The 15,716-nt window shown below is 43.9% G+C and overlaps 1 protein-coding gene across 5 annotated transcripts in view; it reads left to right on the top strand.

The window, feature by feature from the left end:
• SPDEF (SAM pointed domain containing ETS transcription factor) overlaps positions 1-13,474 on the top strand; it is a 1,047,406-nt gene extending 1,033,932 nt beyond the window's left edge. For 3 of the 5 annotated variants that reach the window (XM_069756555.1, XM_069756553.1, XM_069756554.1), the window contains exon 6: positions 12,549-13,473. In XM_069756555.1, the coding sequence (XP_069612656.1) occupies positions 12,549-12,727 (179 nt within the window). In that variant the 3' untranslated portion in view covers positions 12,728-13,473. Of the gene's footprint in view, positions 1-12,548 lie in introns of all 5 variants that reach the window. The other 2 variants (XM_069756552.1, XM_069756556.1) reach the window with 2 other exon arrangements.
• The last annotated feature ends 2,242 nt before the right edge of the window (positions 13,475-15,716 follow it).

Below are 15,716 nucleotides of genomic sequence, written 5' to 3'. Positions count from 1 at the left end.
TTCGGACCAGCCATAGTGTAAGGCTCAGGTGTTCATGTAAAGCTGCATGAACCAGTTAACTGCCTAAGTAGCTAACTTAGAAGCTGGTCTATCATCGCCAGTTGAAGACTGCAGTGGAAGAGGCCTGTCGACAATGTTGAAGTTGTGTATTGGCTAAACCCCCAGAGCAGAGAGCTCCCACGCTGACTATTGTGACCTCTGCTCCCTTGGAACTGTTAATGATCGACTACTTGACCGTGAGTCCTGCCCTTCTAGGATATGAACATTGTCTTGTGATGACCGATCATTTCACTAAGTTCACTGTGGTGACTCCGACGCGGGATCAGATGGCTCAGCCAGCTACATAGGCCATCTGTCGAGATTTCATCTGGGTGTATGGATGCTCGAAAAGGATTTATTCTGACCAAGGCACCTGCTTTCAAGGTCAAGAGATGGAAGAGCTTCACCGCTTGTATCGGAATGAAAAGTCCAGGATGACACCTTACCATCCGCAGGGGAATGGAGCCTGCAAATGTTTTTACCAGATGCTGATTCAGATGTTAAGAACGTTGGAGGAAGACAGAAAAGTCCATTGGCCCGAGTATGTAGCTGCGTTGGTTTGGGTGTACAACAACTGAGTACATAGTATAACCAGATACATGCCATACATTCTGCTGTTCAGTTGAAAGGACGAGAGATTACTGAGCTGGAGTTGGACCCAGAGGAGGACTAACCACAGACGGGGTTGTCCACCTGGGTCTGTGAACATCAACATCGTTTGCAGACTTTACATCGACTGGTACAGACCAAGTTTCAGGAACTTGAGCAAATGAGATGACGCTCCTGCGAGGGACAGCTCTCAAGGCTGGGGACCGAGTATTGGTCCGAGACAATCAACCTCGAGGCAAGTTAGAGCATCGATGGAAGCAGACACCATATCAGGTGAAACGCCAAATTGGAACTAATGGACCCGTCTATGAAATTCAGCCTAAGGGGAAAGGGGCCCCCACCCGAGTAGTCCACCGAAGCATCCTACATCCTTGCCTGTCACGAGATCCCGAAAAAGGAGGGAGAGCACCAAGTGTTCCAGAAGTAGCCACTCAGGCAACCTTCGATTGTGATGAAGAAGAAGAACCTGCCTCACCCTCTAATCTGGACGGTCTGCTACCCACTAGCCCAGGGGAAGTGCCGGAATCTGAAACTCCCGAGATGGCTGCTCCATTAAACCTGGACGCTTCCCCGTCCTCCACTGCCCAAACTGACTCGACCACCAATCCTGACTTACAGAGCTCATGACAGCTGGGAAACCTTCCAATCGTTATGAACAAAACCAATTTATTTGTCAGCGGATTATTCGAGAGATAGAGGAGTTTCAATGTCTACTGCAAGAACTCTGAACCTTGGAATGGCAAGCTAAAGAAGAGGGGGAGTGTAATGAGGAAGATCGGGCTGCGGGTGCCTGTACCGACCCAGGTTCAGAACTGTTGAGGCTGCCTCCCTTGTTGCCCAGGGGAAGGAATGAGGACTAGGACTGACCTCTTGACCCGGTAGGAGGGCCAATATAAAAAGAAAAGCGCATGCAGCAGCAGGCAGTTTGGCACAAACGAGCAGCAGCGCACAGCCAGGCGAACAGTGCACACCATCCCCTTAGTACCGGCATCGCGAAAGGCCGCATTGGTGGGTCCACTACTGAGAGAGGTGCCATGCGCTCAGTAACTGCCGGAGACAGAGGTGCTGTGCACTCAGTGACTGAGTACCGCGCACGTGCAGAGAAAGGAAAGCCAAGTACCAGACAGACTATTGTGGCCTTCTCTGCCACTTTCTTCACTTCCATTAATGTTTGAGCCTGTGAGTGCCACGGCCTTGTTTGCTTTGGCAGCGCATGTTTATGGACAAGGGGCTCAACGGAAAGGTCCTGAGACCGACTGCTGCCGCCTGAAGATGGACCATCTTTTAAAGGACCCCATCTGAGGACATCTTCCTGGCCCTGCCGGAGCTACAACCCCCATGGGATCATCTGCTGCAGAGGACCATACAGGACACAATAATTTCCTTCATTGGACTACTATTGTTTTACATTTGTTATTCCTATTATCCCTTCTTTAACCATTTACCTCCCTGCGAGGAGTTAACACCCTATTAAATTGTTACAGTTTGTTAACCCTTGCTCTGCCTCCTGTCTTCCATTGCATCCAGCAACCTGCTTACAGGTCCATTAAAGGTAAGGGGTCAAGGGAGAGAGTGACTGGCTGGTGAAAGTGTCGGTATTGTACTTGTGTGTGCCAGTGCTCACAGTGAGCAGCAGGGCAATCAGTTGTTGGAGGTGGAAGCATCAAAGTCATGGGTTTCTAGCAAGATTGCAAAATTATTAAATATAAGTACAAGAAAGATATATATCTTGGTATCGTGTTAGCCAGTAGATAGAAAAATATTTAGAATTGAGAGTTCTCAGTGGTTGATACCTTTTAATGACTAACTGAAAAGATTATTCAGAATTTCTTTTAGTCTTAGCCTGATGAAGAGACCTGTGTAGTCTCGAAAGATTGCAATTTGTTACCATCTTTTCAGTTAGCCATTAAAAGGTATCAACCACTGAGGACTCTCAATTCTAAATATTTAAATATAAGTAGTCATTGAGAATAAAGAGGGGGAACTCCCTAAAGCCTAGGAAGTGTTGGGCCGCTTTGTAGAATTTAATAACACAGCATGGAACTGCTGGAGAAACATCACAAGATTTAACTGGCAAGTAAATAAGGCAGCACACTGCAGCGCTAAAACATGCAAATATGAAACACGAAAATTGAACTGCATTACTGCACTAGAAATATGAAAAATGAGAGCGTTTAGCGCATAAAAATGGCCAATTTTATGTGTACCTGGTAGCCACATTAGGGCATCTCTCTTATACCAGGTCTTAGACTTGCCTTTCCTCGCTGAGAATAAACGTCTCCATCTGAATGGGTACATGTGAGACCTCTTCTTAGACTTCTCAGATACCCCTCCACAGAGAGAGAGAATTTTAGTCTAAGAAGAGGTCTCACATGTACCCATTCAGATGGAGACGTTTATTCTCAGCGAGGAAAGGCAAGTCTAGGACCTGGTATAAGAGAGATGCCCTAAAGTGGCTACCAGGTACACATAAAATTGGCCATTTGTATGCGCTAAATGCTCTCACTTTTCATATTTCTAGTGCAGTAATGCAGTTCAATTTTCGTGTTTCATATTTGCATGTTTTAGCGCTGCAGTGTGCTGCCTTATTTACTTGACTATGTATGAGTTGGCGACTCTAGGTTCAGCACCTGTTCACACTTAGTCTATGTTTGGATGTGACGGTCAGGTTTTTGAAATGTATTCTTCAGCCTTCTGATTGAGCACTCCGCCTCCTAGTCACATGTGTTTTAATTACAGCAGGTCCAATACCCCTCCACAGAGAGAGAGAATTTTAGTCTAAGAAGAGGTCTCACATGTACCCATTCAGATGGAGACGTTTATTCTCAGCGAGGAAAGGCAAGTCTAGGACCTGGTATAAGAGAGATGCCCTAATGTGGCTACCAGGTACACATAAAATTGGCCATTTTTATGCGCTAAACGCTCTCATTTTTCATATTTCTAGTGCAGTAATGCAGTTCAATTTTCGTGTTTCATATTTGCATGTTTTAGCGCTGCAGTGTGCTGCCTTATTTGCTTGACTATGTACGAGTTGGCGACTCTAGGTTCAGCACCTGTTCACACTTAGTCTATGTTTGGATGTGACGGTCAGGTTTTTGAAATAAAAAGATTTAACTGGCAGATATAGATAGAAAAGGGCCACTGTGTAAGAACAATACATGGACCTCTTGCAGCGCAAGTGCTCCTAAAAATGCAAATTTGCACCTGCTTTGGAAGTAAAAATGGGCCCCTTACCCCTTGGGTTCATGTTCCACTGCACAGATTACACCAATGATATGTTAGCACCTGCAAAACTACCGTAAGTAAGAGGAGTGATGTCTGCATGCAAACAGAGAGCTTTTCTCACACAAACAGCTTTCAAGTGGGCAAGTCTGAGCCTGGGTAGGAAGTATTGGCCATGACTGACTACTCCATTGAGAGTATGTTCATGCAAAGTTTTTTTAGACATCCACGTCCATGCGCATTTTACAGAAGACATCTCAGGACAACGTATTATGTTCTGAAGCATCGCTCTCATCTGGCTCCAGCGAAAAGTGACCTGTCGGCAGCTTCAGTGTTTCATGGAGTGGTGCCAAGGTCACTATTCAATACATGTCTATGAGAGCCTCGTTCTGGTTCTCATAAACATGCATTGAGAGGATGTGATGTAGCCCCTGACTTCTGGCCAATCAGAAGCTTTGCTCACAAGATTGCGCTGTGGGACCAGAGCAGTGCAGGAAAATGGTGAAGACACTGGAGGATGAGTATATGAACATGGGCAGGAGACTTACATTTAAAGAGCCACTCCAGTGCGGAAAAAAATGCTGGACTGGTGCTTCAAGTTTTTAATTAATTGTTTCCATTACAACTAATGAACGTGCTTGCCACTACTCGTTACTCGCCCGAGTAACAGTATACTCGGTGTACTCGGCGAGCACCGAGCATTTCCGGGATTATTTGGCAGTAACTGGTGTCTCCACCCAGCATTTTTGGCGGACTTTAGAGACCCACTCACACTGCAAGGATTGTCTGCCAGGCCATGAAACGCCGCAGCCATCTATGTTGTGGTCGTGCAGTGATTGGCTTGGCCGCACAGCATCATCCCGAATATAAGAGACCTGGCGCCGCCCTGCTCGTCGCATTCAACTCCAGATTCAGCCAGAATAGGGAGAGCCGCTGCAGAGATAGGGTCAGAATTGTGCTTTTTATAGTTAGTGTATGTCTGCTACTGTAAAATCCACAACTCCTGAGAAACCAACAGTCCTTTTTAGGGCTAATTTGTGGGTCCCGATATTGCAGTGCTAGGTAGGCAGGGCACAGCATATCCACATCAGTGCAAGGTCTGCAGGCACTGTATGTGCATACATTGCTCCCACTGCATCCCTCCCAAAGTTCCATAACTGTCTGCTGCAGCTTATTTACTATATACCTAGTTGCCTTTTTTTCTCCCAAAAATTCACCCCCACAAAAAAATATTCAGTCTGTTCTGTCAGACTGAGGCCTGCTTAAAAATCATAGTTTGTCAGGCATACGTAGCATAGTTGTGTGTGCTAGCCTTGTGCCACTGTTTGTTTTTTGTTTTGTTTTAAATTAACCAAAAAAGGCCTCATGTATCTGCGTGCTCCAAGTTTGCGCATATTAGGCCTTTTTCCATCATTATTTACTGTCTGTTACCCTAATTACATACAGCACTATTTTGCATTAATAAAAAGGCCACATATTTGGCAGTGTGTTATTTCCGTGACAGGCCTCATATATCTGCGTGCTCCAAGTTTGCACATTTTAGGCCGTTTTTCCACAGTTTTTGCTGTCTGTTATTCTAATTATATACAGCACTATTTTGCATTAAAAAAGCCACATATTTGGCAGTGTGTTATTTCCATGACAGGCCTCATATATCTGCGTGCTGAGAGTTTGAGCATTGTAGGCCAGTTTACCACTTTTTTCACTGTCTGTTACTCTACTTATATACAGCACTATTTTGCATTTTAAAAAATTCTACAAATCCCCAAACAAAATTTAATGCAGTCTGTTAGGTCAGGCTGAGGCCTGGTGTTTGAGTTTGGAAAATCATAGCTTTGCAGGCATACTGACTGATCAGATATAATTTAGCTCCAAATAAATACATTTGTGTTGAGCTTTAGAAATAGTGCAGTAGTCCATTTAAAATGGGCAAGGCAAGGGACAGGGAAGTGGGCGTGATGCTGATGGTGCATGCAGAGGACGAGGCCGTGGCCAAGGTGAAAGTGGTCCACAACAAAGACCCACATCTTCTCGCTCGACCTTCCTGTCCCAGTTTCTAGGTGACCGCAGCACACCACTATTGAAGCCAGAGCAGTGTGAAACGGTTGTTGGTTGGATAGCGGATAATGCTTCCAGTCACTTCGCTACCACCACCACATCATGTCTTCCACACAGTCAAGTCTGAGAAGCAATGAGTGTGATCCGGATATTCCTCACCCTGATCCTCCTTCCTCCCACCATGCCGAGTGCCCTGAGACAACTGATCCCACACTTGGACACTCTGAAGAGCTGTTTAGTTTTCCATTTCAAGATTCCGAACTCTCGGCCGGTCAAGTTGAAGTGGGGACAGATGAGATTGCGTGTAGAGCTCCCCAAAGCTTTGACCAGCCCCGGTCACATGAAGGCGATGGTGGGGAAGTGTTACAAGAGGTGGACGAAGATGAGACTCAATTGCCAGAAAGTCAGGAGGAGGAGCAGGGTACAGATGTGGAAGACGAGGTGGTGGATGACATAGTGACTGACCCAACCTAGCAAGAAGACATGCAGCACACATGGGGAAGGAGGCATATCCCCCCAACAGGCAGGAAGAAGCAGTGTGGTGGCCACAGACAGAAGGCGTGCATCTGTTCCCCATAACACCAACCATTGCAACTGTTAGATCTTCCCAAGTATGGTTATTTTTTAAAGACTCTGTCAATAACCCCAAACAGCCCATTTGCAGCACCTGTCATGCCCTCATCAGCAGGGGTAGCAAAACAACCAGCTTGACCACCACCAGCATGATCAGGCACATGGCAGCAAAACACCTGACTTTGTGGGCCGAACCCCAGGCTCCAGGACCACTATCTGCAGGTGACACCACTGCTTCTTCCACTGTTTTGCATGGAAGCCAATCCCCAGTCCACCGTGCATGTGAAGATGCCTCTAGCCCTGCACCTGTTGTTGCCCACAGTCAAGCAGCACCATCATCAACCCCGTCCACGTCCTTGTCCCAGCACAGCCTTCAGTTGTCTATAGCCCAGTCTTTGGAACGCAGGCGGAAATACCCAGCCAACGCCCCACAGGCCACAGTCCTAAACTCTAACATTTCTGCTTTCTGTAGAAATGTTGCCTTTTAGGCTCGTTGAGACCTGATGGCGGCGGCGGTCCCAAGGTACTCCGTCCCCAGTCGCCATTATTTCTCCCGCTGCGCTGTACCGACATTTCACCAGCATGTGTCCCACAACATTACCCATGCCCTCAACAATGCTGTTACAGGGAAAGTCCACCTAACCACGGACACGTGGACAAGTGCTTGTGGGCAGGGACGGTACATCTCACTGACAGCACACTGGGTTAACATACCGGAAGCCGGGACCCAGTCGGACCGTGGGATGGAACACATCCTCCCCACGCCGAGGATTGCTGCATATGTTGGAAATGATTTGTGAGCAGAAGAGGGCAGTTGTTGATTACCAACATCAACAAGGCCATCGATTTTCACACACAAGACCTCAGGATTGGACATGGGTGTCAGACATATGTACCATCCTCCAAAACTTTGAGGACTGCACCAAGATGGTGAGCGGCGATGACACCATAATTAGCGTCACCATCCCGATTCTCAGCATTCTGAAAACCTCTCTGCTCACAATTAAAGAGGATGCATTGCAGGCAGAGCACGAGGACATGGAGCAAGGTACCATACAGGGGGATTACACTCAGCCCAGCCTCATGTCTTCTCAACGTGGATTTGTAGGCAATGAGGAGGAGTAGGAGGAAGAAGAGGAGCTACTTTCATGCGCCATAGACGGTACTACAAACACAGCTATATTAGCGTCTGTTCAGCGGGGATGGCCTGAGGACAGGGAGGAGGAGGATGAGGAGGAGGACAGAGTGGTCAATCAACCTGTTGTTGAGGACACGGAAGTCTTGCCTGTTAGCAGTCTGGCATGCATGGCTGACTTTTTGTTGCGCTGCATATAACGTGAGCCTCGCATTATAAAAATTTTGGGTGACACTTTACTGGTTGGTGACACTTCTAGACCCACGCTACAAGAAGGACTTTCAATCTCTTCTGCCTGAGGCAGAGAGGTGTACTAAAGTGTTGTAGTACAAGAGGACCCTTGTAGCGGAATTACTTAGAAAATTCCCATGTGAGAGCGCTGGCAGCAGACGTCAGAGTTTGTTGTTCAAACAAGGAGTCCAAGTGAGAGAGACAGAAGTACAATCCAGCTCAGGCAGGGGAACAATGGCAAAGATCTGGGACTGTTTTCTCAGACCCTCCCATCGTGACGGCACAGAGGCAAGGGGTGCTATCACAAGAAGTGCAATGTTTTGGAAGATGGTGAAGGAGTACCTTGCAGATCGTACAAACATCCTCCATGATTCCTCTGTGCATTTTAATTATTGGTTATCCAAGCTGGACACGTGGCATGAACTGGCTCTCTACGCCTTGGAGGTCCTGGCCTGCCCTGCTTCTAGCGTTCTGTCAGAGCGGGTTTTTAATGCCGTTGGTGAAATTATAACAGATAAGCGCATCCACCTGTCAACTGAAAATGCTGACAGGCTGACTTTTATAAAAATGACCAAGGGCTGGATTGGGAAAGACTTCTGTACACCACCAAGTGAAAACAGCGAAACATAACCTCAAATACATTCTCTGCTTTGGGGAGGTGTATTCTCATGCACCTTTTCACAACCACACATGGATATATGCTTCCAGATTTGCTCTGTTTGTTCTTATCTTCCTCCTTATCCTCATCCTCATCATCCAGATCCACTATATAACCAGGGTTAACGTGCTCTGTACTGTTATAGGCCGGTGAATTTTGGGCAAGGGGGCTGTGATTGCACTATTGGAAAAAGGACCCCCCATTGGGGAATTGTTTGTCAGGTCATGCCCTCCATAACAAGTCTCAGAGACCCACACCCCTACATTGGGCCTACTTCTTAACTCTGTTTCCTGCAATGTCTCCTTTAACTGCCACTAGATGACCAGGGGGAACGTGCTCTGTACTGTTATAGGCCGGTGAATTTTGGGCTAGGGGGCTGTAATGGCACTATTTATTAAAAAAAGGGCCCCCCATTGGGGAATTGTTTGTCATCTCATGCCTTCCATTACAAGTCTCAGAGACCCACACCCCTACATTGGGCCTACTTTTTAACTCTGTCTCCTGCAATGTTTCTTCCTTACCTGCCACTAGATCACCAGGGTTAAAGTGCTCTGTACTGTTATAGGCCGGTGAATTTTGGGCAAGGGGGTTGTGATGGCACTAGTTTATTAAAAAGATACCACCCATTGGGGAATTGTTTGTCAGCTCATGCACTCTAGTAAAAGTCTCAGAGACCCACATTCCTACATTCATTAGGCCTACTTCTTAACTCGTTTTCCTGCAATGTCTCTTCCTTATCTACCACGACATGACCTGGGTGAACGTGTTCTGTACTATTATAGGCCACAGAATTTTGATCAAGGGAGCTGTGATGGCAATAGTATATCTTTATAAAAGGTACCTCCCATTGGTGAAACCACATCCTTGTTGTCAAAGACTTCATAACATTTGTGTACCTGAAAGAGCTCACTTGAAAAGCTCCTTTTTGTGTTGCCTGGTTGGTCACATTGGACACAATACACTTCATATAAATTTCATAAAGCAATGCTGTTAGTTTGGCTCACTAGTTCATTTCAAATATTTCATTGTCCACTATATTAGTTTCTCTCCTTGAGAGCCATAATTTTGGCTGCCTCAAATATACAAATGGCGATTTGGAATCCAGAATAAAATACTGTATACTGAATGCATTCAGACAATCACGTAGCTGCATTTCTTGTAAAACATTTAGAAATGTGACAGACAATGCTCATAGTGACACAATCTTGAGAAATGTTTGTTTATTCACTTCACAAACAGTTCAAAGCCTCTATATGTTTGCTGTTTGTCATTGTAAAACATTAAGGTTTACTAAAACTCTGCCTGTGGCGGTTTGATCTAAATCCTTGTGGTTTTTATATTCTAGGGGTTTATGGCCCCTCGTCTGATGACTCCATGATATCTCAGTTTCATATAAACTTGAAAACTGGCCACTTAAATGGCTGGGTAAAACTAGAGTTACTACATAGTAACTAAAACAGATGCCAAAACTGGGGTATCTATACATGTACAGTGTGCTGATTCTTGCATTATTGGGGACGCCCATGCAGTGTAGGTAATCTCCCAGGAGTTCTCTGTCTTGGTGTTGCTTCTCCGAGATTCCAGACGGATGATGTTTAAAAGCCTCTTGTTCATGATGTAAGTATACTGTGTGTAGTTAATCTTTATATATACGTAATCACTATATGTATTTAATCCTTATATGTACTTATTAACCTTTGTATGTTAACATATACAAAAGTGTACACACACTATTCAATCATACTATTCCTTGAATTTTGTACTTTGCAAAAAAATTGCATTGTATTGCAAGTATTAGCCTTATTTAAAGCCGTATCTGAACCTTACTGTTAAAAACATGGCAAATAAAATTGCCAAATTCTCCTGTAAATAATTCTGCAAAGAGGGAACCATCATACCATTAAAACGTACAAGTGGATTGTCATGGATCCATCCAGTATGTGGGTTCCAAGGCGTAATGGGGTGCATATGACTGACTGTGCAACAGGGCTGGCCTTGCTACCAATGTGTAAAACAAAGGAGTGCGGGAGTATAAAATGCATATTGTGAAGTGGATTTTTCTTGGCCCATCCAGTATGTGGGTTCCAAGGCGTAGTGGGGTGCATATGACTGACTATGCAACAGGGCTGGCCTTGCTGCCAATGTGTAAAACAAAGGAGTGCGGGAGTATAAAATGCATATTGTGAAGTGGATTTTTCTGGGCCTGTTGTAGCTGTTTGCGTTCTGACCCAATGTCAGATATGCCAGATTACCAGTGAGACCAAATCAGTAGGTTACACACACGGATTGTGAGCAGAGTCACTTTATCTGATATAATGAAACAAGAGGCAGTATTTTATACCATTTACAACAAATGTAACTCATGTAGCCCCCCCCCCCTTTGTTACCCCGGGTCATGCTGACCTTTATTTCCCACATACCCAGAACATGCTGTGGCTGACTATTGAGAACATATATGATAAGAAGTATAAAATCCTTGAAGAGGAGACAATCAGGCTACTGCATCATGACTAAAGAATTTATAGCAATTAAAGGCAAAAGGCAAATTAAAGGCAAAACATTAACCATTCTATATCCGGCCCATCCAGTATGTGGGTTCCAAGGCCTAATGGGGTGCATATGACTGACTATGCAGCAGGGCTGGCAGGGCTGGCCTTGCTGCCAATGTGTAAAACAAAGGAGTATAGGCATACAAAATGAATCTTGTAAAGTGGATTTTCATGGGCCCATCCAGTATGTGGGTTCCAAGGCGTAATGGGGTGCATATGACTATGCAGCAGGGCTGGCCTTGCTGCCAAGGTGTAAAACAAAGGAGTATGGACCTACAAAATGAATATTGTGAAGTGGATTTTTATGGGCCCATCCAGTATGTGGGTTCAAAGGCTTACTGGGGTCCATATGAATTGGTAGCATGGCAGGCCTTGCATTCAATGCAACATTTTTTCAGAAGGCCCTCCTGGACATCTTATGAAAGGGGTATTGTGGTGTGTCGTAATTCTTGGAAGCCCATCCACTCACAGCATAGGCTACAACAGCTTAGGAGACCCACTGTTTAATAATGGCCCTTTAAGAAGATTAATGCCGCCTGATGCAAAAATAGGCTCTGTGACTTTGAGTCCCTCCTTCATAAATGAAATAAGATGGGTCCGCTTATGCATCACACACCCAACATGGCCAGCTAGAGTTGTTAAATGTTACAATGACATTTCCCAGTGAATGCATTTGTAGTAGTTGAAATAAAAGTTGAAAATTGCTTCAAAAACACAGCATCTGAACTAAGCCTAAGTGGGGGAGGAAATTTTCAGTCTGGGGTTAATTATTTGGCCTTACATGCAAGTCATTAACCTGCAAAGGATGTACCTTAACACATTTCCAGGCAAAATCCATTTTGATTCGTTTTCGTGTGTTTTTTGTGGCATCCGGAAAAATGGCATGAATTTCGGAAAAAAATAGTTTAAAGCTGTGGATTAGGAGTCAGGAATGCTTCCAGGGGAGATTCCCATGATGTTCCTGTGTCATTGGAGCAGTGATTCCATCATTTTCAGACGTTTCTACACCTTAAAAGGACCCGCGGCAAAAATACTCGGGTCTCCCATAGACTTACATTGGGCTCGTTGCTCGGGTCAAGTACCCGAGTATTCCAATCTGCTCGACCCAAGCAAAGAGCACCCAAGCATTTTAGTGCTCGCCCATCACTAATTACAACCTATTTGATGAGGAAACCTACTTCACAGAATCACAGTTCTCATAATAAAGAATTCTTGTCACTTCTGGAGACCTTTTATCCTCTAGATGTTGGGATTGCCTTCTTGTCTTTTATAAGTGCACTCCCTAAAACTACTAAACTTATGGAAGATACTACTTTGTTACAGAATGGGCCAGTAGCTCTCTATCGGAGCACATGATCTGTATCGTATAATTGTGATTTCTAAAATGAGCTATAAACAAATGACAATACAGAATGGACTTACTATAATATTTTTACATATACCCCATCTTATTGTCAATGTCATGTTTTCTCAGGTATCTTTAAAATTGAAGATTCTGCTCAAGTTGCACGCCTTTGGGGGATCAGAAAGAACCGCCCTGCAATGAACTACGATAAACTGAGCCGCTCCATTAGACAGTACTACAAAAAAGGCATCATCCGTAAGCCTGATGTGTCTCAACGGCTTGTTTATCAGTTTGTGCAACCACTGTAATGTCTACACATTTGATGATTTGAAAGAACATAAATTCTAAAATGGATATTTGGCAGAAAGGAAACAAATCTGTGTGTGCGGGCAACTAGAAGAACAGATACATTCTTGTAGAGATTATTTTCTACATATCATTTTTGTGAAAAATAGCAATAGATTCTTCTCTTAGCCAAAAAGTTGTCTTTATTACTTACCTGCTTTAGAGGTACTCACTGATGTGTGACCTACTGGACTCAATGACCTTGCAGGAAAATGGGAGGTGGGGCAAAGCAGGACATAATGACCAAAAGGCAATGCAAGCATATTATAAAAAGAACACCTATAATGTTAGAGCAAAGTTTCATGCGAATGAATGTTTGTCAGTTTGTAAAACTCTATGAAGTAATATGTTTTATAAGCATTATTTATTATAGTAACATATTCTGTTAATTAATACCAGAAAGTGCCAATATGGGTGTAGAGCTAAAATATATCAATTCATTGATAGGAACAGACTGAAGATATTGAACATATTGGTGCACACTGGTAAAATGTGATTTCTTAATGGGTGTAATCAATTTTCTTTATTCAATCAAGATTACAATACTGCCAAATACATTTCACTCATAAAAATGTGTCTGACATGTTCATCTTATAATACCATTATATGTTTTTCTTTCATCTAAAGATGCTGTTGTTGATTTCCATGTTAGTGTCTATTAAATTAAATAGAAATTCTTTATAAACAGTGAAGTAACAGACTAACATCTATAAAGTATGTGATGTTTCTAATTCTTCCTATTCACTGCAATATAAAACAATGCCAACAAATTATAGAATTGCTTCATACTAAACAGGAGAAAACAGCTAGGTTGCAAATCAGAGGCGTAGCTAGGGGTTTAGCTTCGGGGGGTCGAAACATCTGAGTGGGCCCCTAACAGGAGGACATATCATTGTTGCAACCTGCGCTGCCGCTCATTGGCGCAAGAGGTAAGGGGCCCATTTACACCTCCAAAGAAGGTGCAATTTTCCATTTTTAAGAGCTTTTGGGCTGCAAAAGGCCCATATATTGTTATTGCACAGGGGCCCTTTCGGTCTGCGTTCGCCTGTGGCCCCTAACCAGATAATCATGAATATAACTATGGAAGTATTGGGGAACCTCAGGAGAAGACCACACTGTTTTGGAAAATAAATCTCTATACAAAGACCAGCAGTGATATTACTGCCATATGGTGACATATAGTGGTAGATACTAGTCCTGCAGGACATATAGAGATTACAGTACAGTTACAGATAGCGAACTGGATTTGGCTGAACTGGATTTTATAGGCTGAACTGGATGGACACATTTTTTTTTTTTTGGCTTTACTAACTATGTTACTATGTTACTATGACTTACAAAGGTTTTCTATTGAGCTGAGATCTGGAGACTGGCTAGGCCACTCCAGGACCTTCATATGCTTCTTACGAAGCCACTCCTTCTTTGCCCTGGCGGTGTGTTTGGGATCATTATTATGCTGAAAGACCCATCCACGTTTCATCTTTCATGCCCTTGTTGATGGAAGTTTGCACTCAAACTCTCACAATACATGGCCCCATTCATTCTTTCATGCACATGGATCAGTCGTCCTGGTCCCTTTGCAGAGAAACAGCTGCAAAGCATGATGTTGCCACTCCCAGGCTTCACAGTAGGTATGATGTTCTTTGGATGAAACTCAGCATTCTGTCTCCTCCAAATAAGACGAGTTTTGTTTCTACCAACCAGTTTTACTTTGGTTTCTTCTGATCATATGACATTCTCCCAATACTCTTCTGGATAATTCAAATGCTCTCTAGCAAACTTCAGATGGGCCCGGACATGTACTGGCTTAAGCAGCGGGACACGTCTGACACTGCAGGATCTGAGTCCCTGGCGACGTAGTGTGGTTCTAATGGTACCCTTTGTTACAATGGTCCCAGCTCTATGCAGGTCAATCACTAGATCCAACCGTGTGTTTCTGGGATTTTTTCTCATCGTTCTTGTGATCATTTTTACCCCACAGGGTGAAATATTGCGTGGAGTCCCAAATCGGGAGAGATTATCAGTGGTCTTGTATGTCTTCCATTTTCTTTTTATTGCTCCCACAGTTAATTTCATCACGCAAGCTATTGCAGATTCAGTCTTTCCAGCCTGGTGCAGGTCTATAGTTTTCTTTCTGGTGTCCTTCGACAGCTCTTTGGTCTTCACCATAGTCGAGTTTGGAGTGTGACTGTTTAAGGTTGTGGACAGGTGTCTTTTATACTGATATGTTCAAACACCTGCCATTACTAAAAGTAATGAGTGGAGGACAGAGGAGCCTCTTATAGAATAGAAGTTACATGAGCCAGAAATCTTGCATATTTTTAGGTGATCAAATACTTATTTTCCACCATATTTTGCAAAATAAATCTTGCCAAGTCAGACAAGGTGGTTTTCTGGATTTGTTTTCTCATTTTGACTCTAATAGTTGTGGTCTACCTATGATGTCAATTTCAGGCTTTTCTCTCCCAAAACACAAGGTCATTGAATACAGTAGAGCAAAGTCAACGTTTTGGAGTGGCCATCTCAGTCTCCTGACCTCAATAACATTGAACCACTCTGGGAGATCTGAAGTGCACAGTTCATGCTAGACCGCCCAGGAATTTACAGGAACTGGAGGCTTTTTTCCAAGAAGAATGGGCATCTTTACCATCTGAAAAAAAGAAAGAACCTTGTCCACAACTACCACAAAAGACTTCAAGCTGTCATTGATGTTAGAGGGGGCAATACATGGTATTAAGAAATGGGGTACATGAACTTTTGATCAGGGTCATTTGGATATTTTGGGTTGTCATTATGATTTAAAAAGAGAAAACACAGTAGTTTTGCAATAAATGGCTTGACCCAACCACTAACCATGGGTGGGGAAAAAGTTTTGGTGCTATCATTCATATTCTCAGAAAAAAAAGCCAAGAATGCAAAAATTCTGCCGGGGTATGTAATCTTTTGAGCACA

The sequence above is a fragment of the Ranitomeya imitator genome, chromosome 3, assembly GCF_032444005.1.
Source record: "Ranitomeya imitator isolate aRanImi1 chromosome 3, aRanImi1.pri, whole genome shotgun sequence".
Taxonomy (NCBI): domain Eukaryota; kingdom Metazoa; phylum Chordata; class Amphibia; order Anura; family Dendrobatidae; genus Ranitomeya; species Ranitomeya imitator.
The sequence above is the reverse complement of the archived record's forward strand: the minus strand, read 5'-3'. Positions and strand labels throughout refer to the sequence as shown.